This window comes from Oreochromis niloticus, linkage group LG17 (genome assembly GCF_001858045.2).
Source record: "Oreochromis niloticus isolate F11D_XX linkage group LG17, O_niloticus_UMD_NMBU, whole genome shotgun sequence".
In the NCBI taxonomy this organism is placed as follows: domain Eukaryota; kingdom Metazoa; phylum Chordata; class Actinopteri; order Cichliformes; family Cichlidae; genus Oreochromis; species Oreochromis niloticus.
In genome coordinates, this window is record NC_031981.2 from 20,732,389 (window position 1) to 20,752,841 (window position 20,453).

General features: G+C 41.5%; 1 protein-coding gene across 1 annotated transcript in view; it reads left to right on the forward strand.

Annotated features, from left to right (window-relative positions):
* Positions 1-2,136: 2,136 nt before the first annotated feature.
* LOC100692659 (thyrotropin-releasing hormone-degrading ectoenzyme) overlaps positions 2,137-20,453 on the forward strand; it is a 257,284-nt gene continuing 238,967 nt past the window's right edge. The window contains exons 1-2 of the mRNA XM_019347171.2: positions 2,137-6,019; positions 18,488-18,732. Coding sequence (XP_019202716.1) covers positions 5,525-6,019; positions 18,488-18,732 — 740 coding nt within the window. The 5' untranslated portion in view covers positions 2,137-5,524. The remainder of the gene's footprint in view (positions 6,020-18,487; positions 18,733-20,453) is intronic.

A 20,453-nucleotide genomic window follows, 5' to 3' on the forward strand; every position in this document is an offset into this window, starting at 1 on the left:
CCCAGGGCTATGATTTGCTTTCCAAAAAGACTCAAAAGGCAGACACACAGGAAATGGTTAACAGGCAAATAATGAAAAATTTTACAAGGACAGTAGATAAGAGTACTGCACTTGTTAATAACTCAAATTTCTCTTTTCTCACAGGCCAGTCTTCAATCTTTAAAGAAATAGCCTCAGGTTGGTTCTGTCCCACAGGCACATTCACAAATCTTCTCACAGGCTGAGTTGTCAGGCCAGTTTCTTCAAAACTCCTAAAGTCCAATTCTTTGACTAGATCAACTCTCGAGCCAGAATTCTCTACCGCTCTGAGGTAAAACACTCTAGGCGAGTCTCCAGAAGTGGCACAACAGGAAGAATTTAAGTGTAATGACGAGCAGCCAGAGTTACTTCTAGAAAGATGTAGGAAGACTTATTCTATCAAAGGTTCAAGGTAATGCTGACACTATTGGCACAATGATTCTTCAATCAAGACTGGGTGTTGGGAAAAGACAGTCTGTCGATGGTTATACAACATCGAGTGTTTGCTGTAATGCTAATTTTGTTGATCTTTGTTTTACATTGTCTTGATGTCTTCTTGGACATTTTACATATTCTCATGTCAGTCAGGCTGAATAATGCTGCTAATGCCACTAGATAGGATTGAGGTGCATACACACTGGAAGCTATTCACAACAACATGGCAACCAGAGACCACAAAGGGGGATTAAAATTTTGCAACTTCAAGCAAATACAGGCAAAATGGTAAATGGTAAATGGCCTGTATTTATATAGCGCTTTTACTAGTCCCTAAGGACCCCAAAGCGCTTTACATATCCAGTCATTCACCCATTCACACACACATTCATACACTGGTGATGGCAAGCTACACTGTAGCCACAGCCACCCTGGGGCACACTGACAGGCAACATAATCACTGCCAATGTGAGCTTTTCTCAATTTCCAGGTGAGCAAGTAGATGGATTTTTAAGATTTAACAACGGTTACCCTGCTGGTTGGCCAATGGGGCTGACCACTTGTTCGCTCTTTTATATCATAACTCAGTGCGTGAAAGCACACATGCCAAAGAACATGTTGTGATTAAATTAGCCACATCATTAGCTCCACAAAGAGACATTCTAGCACAGTTTTTGTGTAAGATTCGATCCATAAGTGCCAGTTTAGTGAGCAGGCGACCAAATACTGGATGGCCACAGTGGCCATGTTTGAGTATGACCCATGGCCCTTTGCTGCATGTCCTCCACCTGTCTCTCAGCACTATGCAATAAAAAAGGAACTGTTTTGAAAAATCAGCATGAAAAGTAAGAAAATTTTTGTTTGGTCAACTAATTTTTTATTCTGCTACTGTCTCTTGTTTGGTGTCATTTAATTGACTGGATGATTGAGGTCTAAAGAAACATGAGGTACTGGGAATTTAACAGTTTATTCATTTAGCAAACAGAGGCCTCAATAGCATGTGGAAAAATCATACACAGCCACAACAGCCTGGTATCTCCTCCTCATGCTGGTCACCAGCTTGGTCACACACTGCTGTGGGACTGTATTCCATTCTTCAATCAGCATTTCTGTTGGTCACAGAATAAACTCTTTGAAAATTGACAGAGAAGATTTGGCAAGTTTTTCAACTCACAAATTTCTCCTTAGAAATGTGGCACCGTTTAAGGGGAAGTAAACAGGCTATGCAATAAGATGTATTGCTCAGAAAAAATAATCAACCAAAAACAAATTTCCTTCCTTTTTGTGCCAAGTTTTTATTCTTCTGTCAATTGAACACACAAAACAATAACACTTCCTGCTTGTGAGAAAAATAAGAAACCCTTGAAATGAGGGCGTCTCACACTGCCATGTTGACCTTTCACTCTGAAGCCTGATCAACAGCGAGCAAAGGGTCAGGGGGACACCTAATCTAAATAAATACACCAAACCAACAAATGAAACTAACTGTGCATGTAGATGCCTGAAAATGTCATAATTCTCTTGTTGATATATATATTTTTAGAAAGGGCATCTGGGGATACTAGTCTGTGTGCGTGGAGTAGACATTTGCACAGCTGACTGAGCACAACCATCAGGTGTTCCAATAAAAAACAAAGACATGTGTTTGCTTTCTTTATAATATGATCTGAATTTTGGCCTGGACCTACACTGCACACAACACCAACCAAGAACATGTAGCTTTATTGGAGCAACAAAGTTATTTTAGCCCTGTGTGCTGGGATTCTTCAGTACCACATCTGGCCCAGCTGTTCAGCTGCAGAGTCTACAGCTTCACATTGAATCCCTCAGTGAGAGATGGAAAAAGTGCGATTTTTGTACATGTGTACGTGTGTGTGTCTGTGTGTGTGTGCATTGTCTCCTCTGAAGAATGAGTCTGGAAATTCTTTTCCACTGTGCTATAAAGAGCTTATGTATGTGTACATGTAGTTTCAGGCATTAAAAGTGGAATAACTGAAATGCAGAAGTGCAGATAAGAGCAAGTGAGTAAAGAGACTGTAATGAAAAACCAATCTCAGCAGACACATTCGTTTAAGGAGAAATCTGCACAGGAAAGGCCCCGGTGCCCACTGCTCAGTTACTTCACAGCCAGATAAATCTGCATGAGTGTACAACCAAAGAGAGACACACAGAGAGCCTTTACTTTGCTTCATCGTCATTTTTCTTCTGTCTGGTTTCTCGTCGTCCAGAGCTAGCAGAGGAGAAAACAGCGGAATAGATTTGAACAGCGCTGGGGAGGTGTAGCTTTCACACGCTGAGACCCCCACCCACCTCCCTCCCTCCCTCTCGGTCTCTCTCTCTCTCTCCCTCGGTCAGCGCGTGCCTCTCGGTCTGAGCAGCAGCTCGTGCTCAAGTGGAAACGCACACCGCAAACGCACTCACTGCTGAACGGGCGGCACGAGACTCTTCCTCACCTCCATCACCACGCGTCACTTTCTTCAGTGCATGGAGGGATGCTAAACAGGAAGGCTTCATCACCGCCGCCACCACCATCATCATCACCGTCATCCTCATCTGCGGGAGAGAGAGAGAGGAGCAGCGGTTCTCCGTGGGCTGAAAAAGTTGAGCAAGATAGGGTTTATTAAAGGAGCACCGGAGGGGCTTGTGCCCGGCGTTAACGCGGGATAATCCACCCGGCACGGTCCGATCCTACTTTGGAGTGTGCAGGACCTGGTGCTGAGTGGGATTTGTTAACGGTGCTTTCCAGGATCGTTCCGTGCACCGTCCCCGGTGCTGACTCTGACCTCCGGAGTGTTTGTTTTTTTATCCATTTTTTTTCTTTTTCTTTACGATCGGCCCGTTATTGTTATTACTGTTATTATTAACGGGTCCGGTGTTTAATCCCATCGGTGTGAGCTGGATCTGGTCTCTGGCGGTTTAACGGGATCCCCACATGTGCCAGCGGATCAATAACAGCTTCCTGGCGTTTATCTGTGAACTCCCGTCATGTCCCTGATGGATTTCTTCCACATCACACGCACTTAATGGATTTCTAACGGTAGTGTAACGAATCCCGGGACCGTCCCGGGTGGACTTGAGGGTTAGTTTATTGACCGACGGTAACCTCAGCCCCCTCCCCGGGGACAGAAACAGCCCGCAGGTAAAAGGCAGGTGTTCACATCTGGGTTACCGAGGAAAACGGGACGTGTAGCAGAGAATGCGCGTTCCTTCTCGGGACTGAAGTGAGTCTGACTAATAGCGGATCACCCCCGGAGAGGTTCCCTTCCACCCCGGGGACCGACTGCCGTTTAAAACGGACACGGAGATCATCGCTTCCTAGCGGGGGCGAGAGAAGAGAAGTTACCGGGGGACCAGAGGAGTTTTTTCTTCTTATAATATTTACCGATGAACCTGTAATGTTTGGACAACTTCACGATCAATATCTGAGTGATTTCACTGAAGGAACTGACTGATTGATGGTGGATTTTAAAAAGGGGGTTTTCAGCTCTTTCTCCGGATTTCTGTCCCCACCGAGCGGCATCCGTGTAACCAATACAATCCTGGGTTATCAATCAGTTTTAATCCAGCTTCCATCCGTCAGGCTCATGAGCTGGAAAGCTGGGATCGTTTAGACCTCGTGGAGTAGCCGAGTGAATTATCTCCTCCACGGTGAAATAAACCCACATGCTGGCCGTAAATTATCCACTTAACCCCCCTCAGGAGAGGAAAAAGAGAGAGAGAGAAAGCGAGCGCTATAGACACAGACCGCAGCGAGAGAGTTATTACCGTTATTAAACTGCACCTTTATCAGCAGCAAAGCTAATTTTAATTTGAAATCCATCTTAGAAAAGGGGTCAAACGGAGGCGCGTCCTCAATTTTTAACAGCAACTTTAAGTTTGTGTGACACGGAAGTCACTACAAAACTGAACTTTCAAGACAAGATTACAGAAGTATTCTGGTTTGAGACAAAGCCCAACGAAAACTGTGTTTTACAAATTAATCTTGAGTGTGTAATAAAAAAACAAAGACAAAAAACTGTATTTCTTGACAAAGATCCGAATTCAAAACTGTATTTTACTCAAAATAAGATCTGAAAGTATGCTGGTGTGACTTTGATTTGATTAATTCTTCATTTGATTTCAAACCTGAAATGTAATCATAATAATCTCCAAGAGACTTATAACACGTCTTAATGTCTTGTAAGTTATTATAATCTTCGACTGTAACATTATGATAATCCCATAATAGTCCGAAAGGGATTTATTTATGGTTTATTGCGGATGTGTAAGAGCTTTAACTCAGAGCAAATTAACTTTACTCGTACCTTGGGAAAACTACCTGCCGCTTTAACCCCCTTGTGTTCATTCAGACTTTGGTTGAGGGTTTTTGACTTGGTAACGTGGCCATTATTAAAGTTCAAACTGATGATTTCCATCATCCATAAGTGACTTTAATTTACAATCTGAGAAGAAATCCAGATAAGGTTGCTTTTACAGCATAAGGCTTTGTTCCCAGTTTTATACCTTGTGGTGGTTAAGTGTTTAGCTTACCCGGCTGATTTCCAGTCTATGGATGATACGCTCACTGTATAGCCACATCCTCAACGGCATACCTCCTCCGCTCCGTCCCCCTCCTCCTTCTCCTTCTCAGCCTTCACTGCTCTTGAAATCGAGCCATGCAGCATTGATTTTTTTGTTTCTGTTCACCGCAAAACCAAAACGCACATGACCATCTCATTTTTTCTGGTTTTTCAGTTTGGTTGGCTGAAATGTAAGACGTGCCGCAGTGCTGATTTTTAACATCTAGGCAGAACTCAAGGACGTTCATAACAGTCCATCAGCAGCAAGGTCAGAGTTCAGTTTTTCAGATATATAACTCCTGGAGTTTCAGCAGCACAGACTGATAGGCTGACAGGCTGAATCAAGACTGGAATCTTTGGGACGATCAAAACACATTCAATCACATCAAGTTTACTGTAAACAAGCTGGAATCTGACCTGTGCATAAATGAATAGTTTTTTGAATCAGAATCTGTTTCTGCCACTGAACTTTGAGATTATTTCTTTGCTGTTCTAGTGAAATTTCAAGCTAAATGGGACTAAACGACAGCAGCCCGGGAGCCATGCGGAACGGCCGTGGCCTCTCGGATCAGTGGGCAGAATCAGTGGTGGTCCGGCCTCGAACCACTGAGCGCCACATAACGGTGCACAAGCGCCTGGTGCTGGGCTTTGCCCTCTCCATACTCACCCTCATTATCGTAACAGCAGTAGCTGTGGTGCTCAGCGTCCAATTTGAGGCCTGTGGTACACGAGATCGTGATGAAACAACTGGAGAGCCGAGTTCCCGAGGCCCCGGTGGGTCTGCAAAGTTGAATGGAGGCAGAGGGGAAAGGATGGGGGAGAAAGGGGATGAAGAGGTGGTCCAGCCGTGGAGAAACTCACGATTACCGGGCTCGGTGAGGCCTCGGCACTACGACCTGCGGCTTGCCGTCTACATGGACAACTTCACCTTCTCTGGAGAAGTCAGCATTGAACTGGAGTGCATCAATGCCACCCGTTTCATTGTGCTGCACGCTGATCGCTTAGAGGTATGTTGGCGCTCTGTGATAAATCTGGATAGGATATTTTTGCTCACAGTGAGGATAGTGATAATTTAAATTCAAGCATGTAGCAGTCTAGAGCCCAAGGACTCATAGGTAAGGTCACTTTTTACAAACTGAATGACCAACATGCTTGGGGCTGTCCAAAATTTTAGGTTCTTAGGTTCTTTTAGGTTTTTGGTTCAAAATCTACTTAGGCACAGACCCGAAATAATCAGACCTGTTCCAAAATGCAGCCAATTAGACGTATCAAAGAACCCAAACACCAAATATAAGCTGCTTTTACTGATGATTACAGCCCAGAGCTTTCCTTAGCTCACTTGACAGAGCTGCATGTGAGAATAAAAAAGTCCAAGTTTGGATTTTTAGCCTGCCAGATCCCAAACACTAGGTTAAACTGAGCCTGTGTTAGAATAGCGAACCGTCTGCTGAATTTACAAAGAAGCAAAAGCAAGAGTGTTTACCTGTATGCTCTACCCCAGCAGTATTCTCGCCATAGCCAGCCTGAGTATTTCGAGTGTTGTGTGAAAAAAACAACAACTTTGGATCAGATACCAACCGGCTTCTCCTGATTTTTGACTTCATGAGTGAAAATACCTCTATAGCTATCCTATTCACAACCTTTTCTAATGCACAGCAGATTATAAAATTAAACCTTTCTCTGCACTGCACTGCATTTGAGACATTTAATGCTACTTACACAACTCTAGACTTTCAGTGCTCTGAAAGAAGTTGAAATGTTACACCTTCAACTGTGGAACTAAGGAATTTACTTTTCCCTCAGCCTGTTCATGGCAATAACAAATAATATGATGGACATTACTTCGACGTACCTCTTACCTCGAAACACAGATATTGAATCATAAATTAGTTTGAATCCATTCAGGTATGACTGAACCCCAAACCTGAGAACCACACCACTAACAATAAGACCCTGAGTGACGCAATTAAGCTTAATGGAACAAATGGACATTTTTGGTACTGGATCAGGTCTTGGCTGTGAATACCTCTACATCGTAGTCCAGACTCAACAAATCTTAAACAGCAGACATACTATAGTTAAATAATAGTTAAATAAACTCAACTTTATGAAATGGGCAATGCTGGTAGATTAGTAGCTATATTGGCTGTGCATTGGTTGCTGTTGGTTACGGCTATTTTTGTCTACTAATCTGCAAAAAATGGAGATCAGTACTGGTATTGCATCTCATTACTGCAGCTGAAGTCTCCGGTTCCTTGAAATGTCAGCAACACTATTCCTGGCCAGTTTTAAATTGGGTACTTTTTCTTTCAGGCATGATTAAACTCTTGGAGATTTACAATTTTCTTGAGAAGGTGGTGCAGCAAAAGCCTTTTGAGCCTTTAAAATGACAATGGTTAATCCCGTTGGGAGCACGAATGCCCCAATTTAATATAGTATTTCTGAATTTCTATTTGCTGTTCTTATATGAAATTTAAAATAGTAGGCAGCTTGGCAGAATTGAATTAACCATACCAGATTAGGTTATTAATAATAATAATAATAATAATAATAATAATAATAATATTAAAAATACATTTTATTTATAGGCACCTTTAAAGACCCTCAAGGTCACCTTACATTAGTACAAAAGTCAATGAAAAATATAAAAAAAACAAGTATCAAAGTATAAAAGCAAGTATAAAAGATAAACAAGGTAAAAATAGACTGAAATGGAATCATGATGAAGGTTGTGCAATTTTGAATAAATAGGTTTTAAGGCGTGATTAAAAGTGGAGAGAGAGTTTGTAGTGCGGAGCCGAGTTCCCGAGGTGGAAGTGCATTCCAAAGTCTCAGTGCAGAACAACTAAAGGCTCTGAGTCCCATAGAAGTCAGGCGACCAGGTGGAATAGAAAGAAGAGGAGGTGAGGAAGAGTGGAGCGTACAAGGGAGTGAGTATCTATGGAGAAGATCAGATAAATATGGGGGAGCGAGGTTATGAAGCGCTTTGAAAGTAAGAAGCAGGATCTTGAAATTGACACGGAGGTGAACTGGAAGCCAGTGGAGCTGTTTAAGAACAGGTGGTATATTTTGAGGAGATCTAATTTACCCCATTACTCCAGAAGTTTATTTTATTTATTTATTTATTTATTGTTATTAATATCTTTTTTTGCATCCCCAAATAGAAATCTTCTAACAGAAGACCTGTAGCCACAATGCATGTAAGGGAGTTGATGTCAGAGATTCCTGAGAGCTGACTTGTTTGAGATAAAATAGGATGATGGTTGGACTAAACTTGTTTGCAGTAACTTATTTGCAGTCATGTTATTGTTATTGAGAATGGTCAGCGGTGAGTCATGATCTAATTACTGTTGAATCAAGCTCCATACAAAGTCTACATCATGAAACAGAGATTGGTGCCGTGCTGCCTGTTGATGGAGACGTTTTGATCTTTTGATAATGTTCCAAACAAAGCTCCTTGTTTGCATCCAGTGGTCTGCTCTGTGCTGAAAGCATCCCGGCGCTCTCTAACAAAGAATGTTTATTTCCAGATTTGGCCTCGGAGGTTTCTTTAACGAGGCTAATTAACCGTCAAAGTTGCTGTTTCAGCCCAATTTCGGAGACAAGTGCGTGGTGAGAGAAAGCCTCAGAGAAACGCCTGAGCAACGTGATTTTTCAGGCTGGTCATCTCGGCTAATGTGAGAGAAGGATAAATCTGTCTAATTTGTTCAGAGGCCAATTAAAAACCCTACAGCCCCTTTTGTGTTTGTGTCAGAGCACACTGTGAATTAAGAGGTGCTGTCGGGTGCCAGGCAGGTCTCCTAAGGTATCCTCAGAGTTAATGTATTATGAAAAGAAAAAAATGTCGAAAGGCCAGAAAACACAAATGTGAATAAAAATAGATACAGCTGGTAGCAAGGGGAGGGATAAATACTCCTGAAAAGAGAGCTTAATTCACAAATTCAAAGAAATTGAATACAAAATGCATTCAAGATTTAGGAAAGTAGAAAACACAGTGAAGGTTTTCGGTCTGGAGATGTCGGCTGACCATTTTCCCCAACTTGCCAAACACTGTCAGTTCTTATCCAGATTTCAGTCCCTCCAGACAGCCAATGATTTAACTTCATGTCAAGTAAAATTAACATGCAGGCGCGCCTTCCATTTGGCTAATTTATTCCTCCTCCAGTCCTCCTTCCTACATCCTCTGATTGTGACCTGGAAATCTTTGGATGTTTCAATCGCTTAAATGCACCACAGAGGAGATGAAGAGATGAGAGCTCCGAGCGCAGAAACACAAGCATGTCCCACAGGGAAGTTTTTAACACCCTTTGAATTGCAATGCCTGTACAGTAGTCAGTAAAATCTGATACATCATGCCCATTCAAGCTGGGAGGGATTTGATATCAGGATTTGATATATTTGATTTTATTGCTTTTTTTCCGGTCATATACACACCACCCGCTGTGTGTCATTGTTAAAAGAAATGAAGGTTATGGCTTTACGTTGTGTTAAAGTGGTTAATAGTACAACCACTTCAACACACCGTGGTTGCTAAACTGGTTGTTTAGCACAATGCACTTGTATTTGAAGTATGTGAAAATAACATGCAATCACTTATACACAATTATACCAGTTAACTGTAAAAATAGTTTGCGTTGGAATGTAGAAGCTAAAATTAGTTGTCTTCTTTTAATCTGGTGTTTAAGCTGACTGAGGGCAGCACACATCTTGATGAAGGGCAGCTGTGTGAACTTTAATGAAAATGAGCTCAGGGGTTTTCACAGCTGTGACAGGTTGTAGCTGAATCCACTTTGTTATGTCAAACTCAAGATGTAGAGGAGGTTGTGACCTGTTTAGGGTTACGGTTGGATCAACCTAATGATAGCCTTAGACTTTAGGAAAATGGGAATGTTGTAACAGAACTGTAAAGAGTGTGATCTGGAAGGTTGGAAGGACTCTAGGCTCATTTAGCATGTGTCTAAAATATAGCCCTAATATCATGCCTTTGGGGTTCATTGCTGCCCTGATGCATTTTAACATGTTAAATGTGATACTTTAAATACATTTTAATAAAGACTAAGTAGACAATGGGCAATGCTGTTCCCTGTGCATTGTATTTGAGAATATATCTGTTTCGGTGTTCTTTTAATATGGTTTAGATTGTGTAGAACAACGTAGTCTTTCTACGTGACTCACTCCTCCTGAAAGTTTTTGGAGGTTTAAAAAGTTAAAATCTCAGCCAGTCAAATATCAAATCAGCCTTTTGGATTGCAGTCTGCTGTTGGGGGCTGCACAGTGGAACAGTGGTTCAATCTGCTGCCTCACAGCAGGGTTCAAATGGGTTTGAATCCATCATTTGGCTGGGGTGTGTGGTCTGTGTGGAGTTTGCATGTTCTCTGCGTGAGCACTCCAGTTTCCTCCTACAGTGTAAAGACATGCAGTTAGTGGTGTTTGGTTGGGTGTGTTAGCCCTGTGACCTGTCCAATATGCAGCCCATCTCTCATTGTATGGCAGCGTTAATAGGATGATTTATTAATGGATGATGCTGATGGTAAAAGAAGTGACCAAGCTTTAATTTTTAGCTTTGCTAAGTTTTAGTAAAGGGTCTGTATTCCGTTCCGATTTTATTGTGAAAAAAATATATTTACAGTATGATAAAGTAGGAGTGTAAAATATTTCAGGGTATATGTTCTTTTCGAGTACATATTGATATTTTCATTGGGCCGTGTTTAAGTAATTCAGGGTTAAGTTTAAGGCCAACTATGATTGGAACACTTCTAGCTGAGGCCCCTTGGTGTGAAGCAGAAAGCCCTCCCTAATAAGAATGTGAGCTTCCTGCGCTTCCTTGTGGTCCGATCTTGGGGCGTGCTTAGTGTCAGAGGGGTCATTAACACTCTGAGACTTTTTAGACCTCACTGGTCTCTCCAGTCAGGCGTAGATCATGGAGGGGTAATGAAATCTGTTTTAAAGTCATCTCACCAACTTCGTTCTACTCCTGAGGCTCCACAGATTCTGTACATTGACCCATTTGACAGTCAGTTTCTATATTTTTTGATGACTAGTTGCCATCTCTTCAAAATGATTTTGCAGTGAGGGAGGACAGCATGCGTGTTAAAAAGAGTTCCTCCCCTTGCATCTCTCTGTCACATGAGCACCGAGTGAAACTGAGACGTAATGAAGATACAAGCGTGATGAAAGCGAGCAGCTACATTAGCTAAATAAAATGCACCCCAGGCTCAGTGTTACTCTCTTTTAGCTGAGAAATCTAACCCAGCACCAACAAACAAACAATTAAACAACATTTGTTTGAGCGGAACATTTTGAAGGCATCTCAGAGTGTGCCGCTGTGTCAGCTGACTCATCAGAAAAGCCTGAAAAACATCCTTTTAATCTCCACTGTTTCCTCTCTGTGTCAGCAGGCTCTGTTCGTATTGATCAGTTCTTTCATCAAAGGACACACACACACACACACACACACACACACACACACACACACACACACACACTGTGTTTGATTGGCTGAGGGTCGCTGATGTGTGACAGCGGAACGACCTAAAGGTTCCAAACTGTTCCTGCTGCTGCGGGCGTGTTCCCATCATGCACTGCTTCTCATCCATGTTTATAATGATGACTAATTGAATTCATTTTAATTAATTATTTGATCCACACAAGGAATTTAGTATAACTTCAGGGTAAAATTACCAAGAGAAAGGTGCAACTGAGTAATGCACAAAAAGAGTAAAAATTTAAATGACCCACATGTTACTTAATGAGGTGGAACAGAAGCTGTTCTTTGACCTGTGTAAACCCCAAAATATGAACTGCCTTCAGGACATAGCCACATGCATACCCTTTAAAATTTAACATGAGACATGTTTATGCAAACTATATTATCCAATAGAAATTACTTGAATTACAACTTTTATTTGTGCACCAGTTGTGAATTTTTTAAATTTCGTTTTTACCTGCTATTTCCGTGTGTTTTTATTGGTTTGTTTAATTAGGCACCAAACAGCACATGTTACCAATTTTGGACCTTTTGGCCTACAAAAGGATGCACACTCTTTGGTGACAGGTGACTTGTCCAGGGTTTACCCTGCTTTATGGCAGCAGGGATAAGCTAAAGCCTCTGTCGTCCAGAACCGGATAAGGAAACAGTCACGCAGGCCTAGAGACTGGTCAGTTACCTCCTGGTCATCACCAGTTGCTTGGGAAAAATATGTATTCCCCAGCCAATAGGCAAGTGGTTACAAGAGAATGCTTCCTATTGGTGGGTGAAATTGATTGCAAAGCGGTACACTGTGCTGCATTGTAGCCCTTCTCGCTTTGGTCATTAGTAGAGTGCTGCAGTAGTCCTTAGTTTGTTTGTGTTGGCAAACAAACTAAGGACAACTAAGTGCAAAAGCAATCACAAGGAGGTTTTTGGTGCAGCATCCTCTTTGTGACTGATTTCCCTCAGCAAACGTCTATAAACCACCTGTGTTACTTAGTTTAGCAGTGCCATACAGTACAAGCCCTCCTTCTATTAAGTCCTACAAACTCCCCCCTGCATAAGTAAAACCAAGAAAGAATATTTTTAAGCCTTTTAAAAGCTGGGTAAACTATTTGATTAAAAAACTTGTATTTAAATCTCCAAAAATCGTAACAATACCTACTATTGATTTATACATTCTGGCTCACTGCACACTTCATTGAGACTCACTGCCTTTCTGTGGACTGTGAAATAGTGTGACCTCTTAAAATGCATTTCCATATTTTGATTTATGATATCCATATACTGTACATAGTCTGAAAAGTGGGCCTCACCCAGCAATAAAAAAACACATGCTTTTAAAAATACTCATGTATATTTCAAAGCCAAGAGCCTTTGTATAACACTAAATAAGGAAGCAATAAGAAGGCAATTAAGTTAAATGCCAAAGGATGAGTGGAGTTTATTTCAACTTGGGATATTTACCAATCATTCCACTTTGTGGCCGTATTGCTAGGGTTCACATTTACCAACGAATGGTGTTATATTATGTATGCAAACAAGCCAGTATACATGGATAAATACATAAATATGCAGGGTCATTAGGTCAGGCGGCAAGTATTCCCAGAAGGAGAATTCTAATACAGTCAGCAAGATGGCTGTTCCACTTGGATAAGTTCTGGTCTTACCTTCAGTCTACCTGAAAACAAACATTTAAGGTATTTAGGTAAGAATTGGTTGGTGTTGTTGTTTTTTTAAAGGTGCCATGTTAGTTAAAAAGTTAGAACCACATTAATGGAACAGACTGCAAATCATGACAGATGTTCTTGGGGAAAATCAGGGCTTTGTGAAATTCAGCATTTGATGAATGGACCTTGGTCACATTTAGCTGCTGTGAGTGACGGCGGAACTGTGAGTAGCAGTTTGCTCATCGAGAGAATTATTTTCCCCAAACTCTCCTTGTTCCTCTGGGAGGTATGCATAATTCTGGCTTACGCTCAGACAGTTTGCATTTCCTTGACATTCAAGTTTGCCTTCCTTTTTTTTTTTGCATCGCTTCACACAAAAAACTGATTAACACGAGCAGCAGATCTGCAGACCTTTTGATATTATTTTTAAGTATGCTCTCACGGTACACCCACAGAAGTGTTTGCACTTATTGTGGCTGATTAGCCCTCTTCACAGGACTGTGTGGGTGTGTACAGAGAGTTCTTGACTAACATATCCCTCTAAGTTATATGTTTGCCTGGATGATTATCTTTAGTGCACTGAGTTTAGTGACATTTCAGTTAATTACCAGTAAATCCCCACTCAGTGTCAACCTGAGCGCAGGTCTAATCAGCCAGGAAAAGTCAGAGCACCTGTGAGGCTTTGCAGGGCCTTTAATGAGACAGGTGCTCTCCTCTTCCTTCAGTATTAATTCTCCACAGCTGCCGACTGTCTGTTTCTTCATCATCTGGTCAGTTTGACTCCTGAGCGGCACAATGAAATATGGATGAATGTGGGTAAAGTTGGCAGGCGAACAAACACTCTGAGATCTGCTGAGCTTTCTTTCTTTCAACACTCCTTCCTCACTACTTTGGTGAAAATGCTCAGATGATGATACTTTTTCTCTCCAAAGCTGCTCTCAGATACACCCTTTGTTGTACACATGATGCCTGTCATGTCACCATGGCGACAGCTCCAGCATTCGGAACAACAGCTGGCTGTAAATCAGGGTTTGCTGAGCAATACCTGCCACCTGACAAACTGTAAATGCTTGAAGCTGATGCATTTCCGTGGTTGTTAACCGTTTTGGGTTTGCTGCCTGACTGCGCTGATCTCCCTGAACAGCAGAGGGCGCTTTCTCTCAGGAGAGCTCGGTTTGAACACCTGCTGTGACACTTACTGGATGTATGCAATGTTTTGATCATCGCTCAACACTTAATTACTCTAATGGGGATAAATTAAATGGAATAATTCACTGTGCCATTATTTATTATTTGCAGGGACTACAGAATATCTATCAAGTTGATTTTTGGCTTCTCTTCTATAACTTTGGTATTAAAGTCAGCAAAGTGAATAATAAAGTGTAAATTTGGACTGTGCTAATAAACATGGACAAAACCACTGTGATGTTACCTCCAGGTTCTGATGCCCTTAGTTTGCCTGTCAGCATCCTGGTTTATGAACGAGGAGGCGTGTTTTACTCTTAATCAGACCATCATGTGCGAATCATAAAATGTAAAAATGTCAAAAGAGAACACAAACCGAGCAGGAAAATCTTTATTGAGGTCAACTATGAATTTCCTCTCGTTTACCTGAGAAATGAGAGGAAAAGAATTTGGCCAGGTCACCTAGTGGGAGGCAACCTGTCTCCAAACAGTTCCCCTCTAACTTGCATTGCTTGCAGTCACTCTCATACAGATTACTGAAGTTTTGCAAATAATTGCTCTCTTACTTAGAAATGCAGACAGATTGCCAACATCCTGCAATCAAACTGAGTCTGCACTGATGAGCACAACCCAGCAGATCTCTTTGCAACAAGGGGACCAAGTCAAATGGTCGCTAGCTGGTTGCATTCCTGTTATTGTTGCCAAGCACCTGTGTCTTTTGCAAGTAGTTAATGAGAATTTCTGTGTGTGCAGATTTGTAAGAACAGATTTGTTTATTACAAATGAATCGCATGTAACTGCTAACTTGATCCCACTGGTAGCAGACTGACTCTGTTGTTGCTGTCATGACACACCAAGGTCACTTTAAAGATGGCAGTGACTTCAATTGGTCACAGACCTGCTGCCCATTGTCACAAGTTCACTACACATGTCTGCAGGAATTTTGGTGGTGTTGTGGTTCTTGCACACTGTGAAGTGCAGTGTTGGGGAGTAACGGAATACATGTACCGGCGTTACATATTTAAAATACAAAATATGAGTAACTGTATTCCGTTACAGTTACCGTTTAAAAAGGTGGTATTCAGAATACAGTTACTTTGGTGAAATAAATAGATTACACGGCGGTCTTTTCCTGTTTCATATGTTAGGCTGTCCCCTCTCTATTTTCTATAATTACATGCCGGTGGAAACCCAAACAAAACACGCATTGAGAGGCTCTAATGCCTGTGTCTCAATCTCGCGGCCCATGTCACCTCTACTTGCAGCTGGCCCGCATAATGACGTGAAGAAATATTTTTTTTAATTATTATTTAAAAAAATATTTAATATGAAGGCAATAGGCAGAGTGTTACAGGCATAGCCCTAAAGAATGTAGCCTCATGGGCAGTGTAGTCCGTGCTGCAGGGAGAGTGGACTGCCATACCCGTGATCACGCGCTCTCTGCCTGTGAGCGCGAGGGAGGGAGAAAAAAACAGTGAGTTGAAAAGTAGGAGTTGTCACCGGAAAGAAACGGGAGATGGAAGCATGTAAATACAATAATAACCACTGCAGCCAAAAAGAGTGCCTGATGAGCCCAGTTGTAAGTAAGCTATTAAGAGTCGACTGTACACCGTGTTCGTGTTTTCCTCGGTACAATAAGTTCCATTGGAGCAGCCTTTCAACGCCTCTTTCTGTCTCTAGCTTTCAAAGTTGACCCAGACAGCAAAGTAAAGCTAGTTTTTGGCTACGAGCCCGACACGGAACCGAGGTATTAGCCAGAGGTCCCTTTACTACGGTTCGGATATATGCGTGGAATAGTTTTCTATATGAGATCGCTGCAAAAACCACAGCCTTACCTAATGTCCACCCTACTGTTACTCATTTTATATTAAGATTTAAAAATCTAGTTGGTATTGGTATGGCGAGTAACCTTCAGTAATAGTAATAAATCACACAGCAATAGTGCATTCACGTAGTTGTAAAAAGCATGATAATATATTAGGTAATCCAAACATGTTACTGTCATTGAGTAACGTAACGGAATACGTTACAAAATACATTTTGGGGCATGTATTCTGTAATCTGTAGTGGAATACATTTTAAAAGTAACCTTCCCAACACTGGTGAAGTTTGACTGTATCATCAACTAATATGTGTGTACAGCATTATACACAGTGACTCATCTTTTAGAAATCATTTAAAATGCAATTTGATTATGGAGGAATGTAATTCACCATTATATTTAGCTCTTAAATTGATAAATAGATAGAACTTTATTAATCCCTCATTTAGGTTCCTCCAGGAAATTCAGTTAGTTACATACATAATATCTAAATAGCCCGTGTTTAACCTCACCCACTAGACTGAGCTCAGGTTTGAACTATGTTCTACCTTTTGGTAGAGCTGGGCGATATAAGATTTTTTCATATCACGATATGTTTTTTTCATTTCAGGCGATAACAATATATATCACGATATAAGCCAAATAACTATATTTGCAAGATTTAAATGTGCCGTTGCTCACAAGTAAAATGTGAAATAATCAGCAGCTTGTTTTAATTAAAATATTTATTTCCCATAATAAGTTCAACAGGGCAGATGTACTTAAAGAACATGAGACTTCAGTTTCAGATAAATAAAGGCAAATATTGCAAACTACACAAAAGGCAGCCGCTAAAGCGTTTAAGTGTCAAAATAGAACAAACAAAACAGACTACTAAATTGTCAATTCCACTTAGAAACAAAATATTAATTCTAAAAATAAATCTTAGTTTGTTTTACAGAGGAACAGACAAAATTGACTAACTTTTGTCAATATCAAATAAACTGAGAACTAAAAGGAAATTCTCAATCTCTCCTTGTTGTATAGCTTAGCTTTTCAAACAGTTTTAACAGTTACTTTAGTCTGACAAAAGCCGAATGACGAATTAGCGCTTTCAGTCAGAGATTGAACATGCACCGCTTTATTGTATTTCCAGACTTGCTTTCAGCACAATTTACAGTGCGCACTACTCTGTTTTTTGTCAGACTTGAAATAGCTGAAATACCTTCACACTACGGAACTTCTGTGGCCCTTCCGTTCGACAATCTCTCCAGGATTGGAACCATCATCGGTTTTTTCTTCGGTAACCTTCGCTCACGCGCTCGGTTGATTTTTCTCTAGTCGGCAAACTCCTTTCCTTCATTACCTGGGCAGCCCGGCTGCAAAAACAAATACACATGTGCGCCTTGGCACTTGTGCTGTACATAACAAGTCACGTGACGTGACGCTGCGGCTGTGATTGGTTCGGCTCTGCGCTACTTAATTTGGATTGGCTGTTCTTTTTTTTTTTTTTTAAGAGGACAAGAGAGATGAGGCCTATCGCAATAGTTTAATTTTTCTAGCGAGAAAAAGTTATTTCGCAATACATATCGTTATCGTTCTATCACCCAGCTCTACCTTTTGGTAGTCCACTAGTCTTCTTTTTCCTCCTCTCTTTTAAACACTGAGTAACTTATTTGCAGACTGCTTTCAGGTAAAGTCTTGATTTTAAAGTCACCACCTTTTGGAAGAGCTGCTTCTCACTTTCTTTCTGAAAAGGTCAGACATTTTCCACGCACTCACCTGTAGGATCACAAGAAGTCAGCTGCTGTTTGCTTTAACCCACCTCAGAAATCAACCACTGCTGTCATGTTTCAGGTGGGAAATGACATAAACATGAGCAGCAACAGGAAGTCAGCGGCTTTCAGAGATGCTCTAGATGTGAGTGAGTGTAGAGTGTCTGAGTTTGAGGAGTTTAGGATGCACGAGTACGCGTGTACCCGTGCATCCTATTAAACGACCCCTGCAGAGTTTCTTTGCAGATTTGCTGTTAACATCGAGTGTCACTCATCAAAATGAATTTTAAATATCCTGAAGCTTTTAAATGTTTAAATCCTGTGCTGTTCGCATTCATGTTTCCTTGCTGGAAGGCTTCTCCTTAACTCAATTTGTTGATGATTACTGCGTTTCTGCGTGATTTGCTATTATCGCTGCCAAGATTTTATTTATTTAATGATAAAAATCAGGAAATCTGATTATAGCATATCCAAATATATTCCACTCTTCTGGTCTGCACTTTTAGATGAGTCTTATTGTGGAGACACAGTTGGTATGTGGATGTCTTTATCCTATTTTCTCTTCCATCCATCAGGTGGACCGGGTGACAGTTACTGCTGAGGGCGGTGTTGGAGGTCGTCCTTCCAACAGGCCCGGGGGTGGAGTCATGCGTATCCACCGACACTTCCCCTTCCCAGCCAATCAGATGTACGTGGTGGCACTGCACCGCGAGATGAAGCCGATGAGGGTTTACCGGCTAAACGTGAGCTTTGATGCTGCCATCGAGGACGAGCTGCTGGGCTTCTTCAGGAGCTCATACACAATGCAGAGAGAGAGACGGTACACACACACACACACACACACGGAAACACACACTTTTCCTATACCAGCAGGTGGTTCAGCTCGAAAAGGTCAAAGCTTCACATTCACGACATTGATTAACTCTCACACACCATATGCCATACGCCTGTGTGTGCATGTCTTTGTGTGTGTTCCACTTATCTCAAACACACACACACACACACGCGCGTACACATAAAACTCCTTATGAATTTCCCATAAGCCCCTGCTGCAGTTTCCACATCAGATTTCTTCCCCATGGTGCCGATGGGAAACAGACTGTGTGCTGATACATTTATTATTTCATGCACGAATATGTGTGGCCTCTATCTGTGTGTGTGTGTGTGTGTGTGTGTGTGTGTGTGTGTGTGCACTGTTTTGTGTGTGTGTTTTTATAAATGTCTTTTCCACTTATTGTGAAAAACACAAACTTGTGGTTAATTGTTTGGAAAAACGTTGAGCTCAGCTGTGATTGGACAGAGTAAAGACATTACCACATAAGGACTCTGCCTGCGAAGAGCTTTAGCCAGTGATGAGACATAATTAAGTCATTTCTCACTTTAATACTACCCAATTCTGATTGGCTCCACGAGCAAGAGCGCTGCCATATAGACCAATGCTGCCTGAATACGATAAAACTGCGTGATAAAGAGAGTCATTATAGGAAATGATGAATTCTCTATTCTGTATTATATATTTAGACTTGCTAATGGTAACATAATACACAGTGATCAACATTATTTTATGAAGAGGACATAAAGCAAATCTAGAATGATCGCCTTGTTCAAGGAGGAATATCTGACAAAGAGGCTAACTGTGATGATTTTGGGGCACTCTGACCTGATTCTGAAGACCTGTCTCAGACATGTGGGTGTATTTTAATGAACTGCATTGGCTAAAATTAAGCTGCTTAGAGTGTCTGAATGCCTCAGAGTTCAGCGCATGGATTTTCATGAGCTTAAATCACTTATTAAGACTCAGTGTAACAAGCATTTAGGCAGGGTCATCAATCTGGCCATTTGAGATGAGCGACAGTGGGAGCAGCGGGTCAGATGAGCCCATCAATGTTAACTTTGAAAATACATCAGCGATGAACTTGTGTGACTCAGGCTAAAGTTCTCTCTTCAGCCAATGTCTGAAGGAAAGAGAAGGAGGAGCGTCAGCTTTGCTGCACTGACAGAAGTCAGGGGTGACTCTTTACCCATTAAAGGCAGGACACCGGTCTGCATGGCTACAGATTCAAATCTAAGCATACACACAGACGTTATGAATCCACGCTAGGGTTGGGCGATTGGACAAATATATGGACTATCGACGATAGGCTGAGCCCATCGGCGATCGTTTTTACAAGGGCGATTTACTAATTTATTTTCCCATGAGTAAGTTTGCTTATAATAATAGAGCTAATAGAAGCAGTCAAAAGTCAAAATAATAGCGCTGCTTTAACAAAGCCCTTTTTCATCTCCGAGCAAATGCACCCTCCTCAAAGTGCACCCAAATGCTTGATGGAGCTGCTAGAAGCTGCTGATAACCTAGCATACTCAGCATGTACATGCTCATGGAAGTTAGTCGTGTTTGAGTGCTTTGCTTGCACTATACATCTGCACAAGCGACAGACCGCTTTGGTTACATCCTTAGGTTTACCTCTTTCATCCCAAATTGGTGACTTTATATATTTTTTAGTGCTGTCAGTGTTAACGCGCCGTCATCATCACTAACGT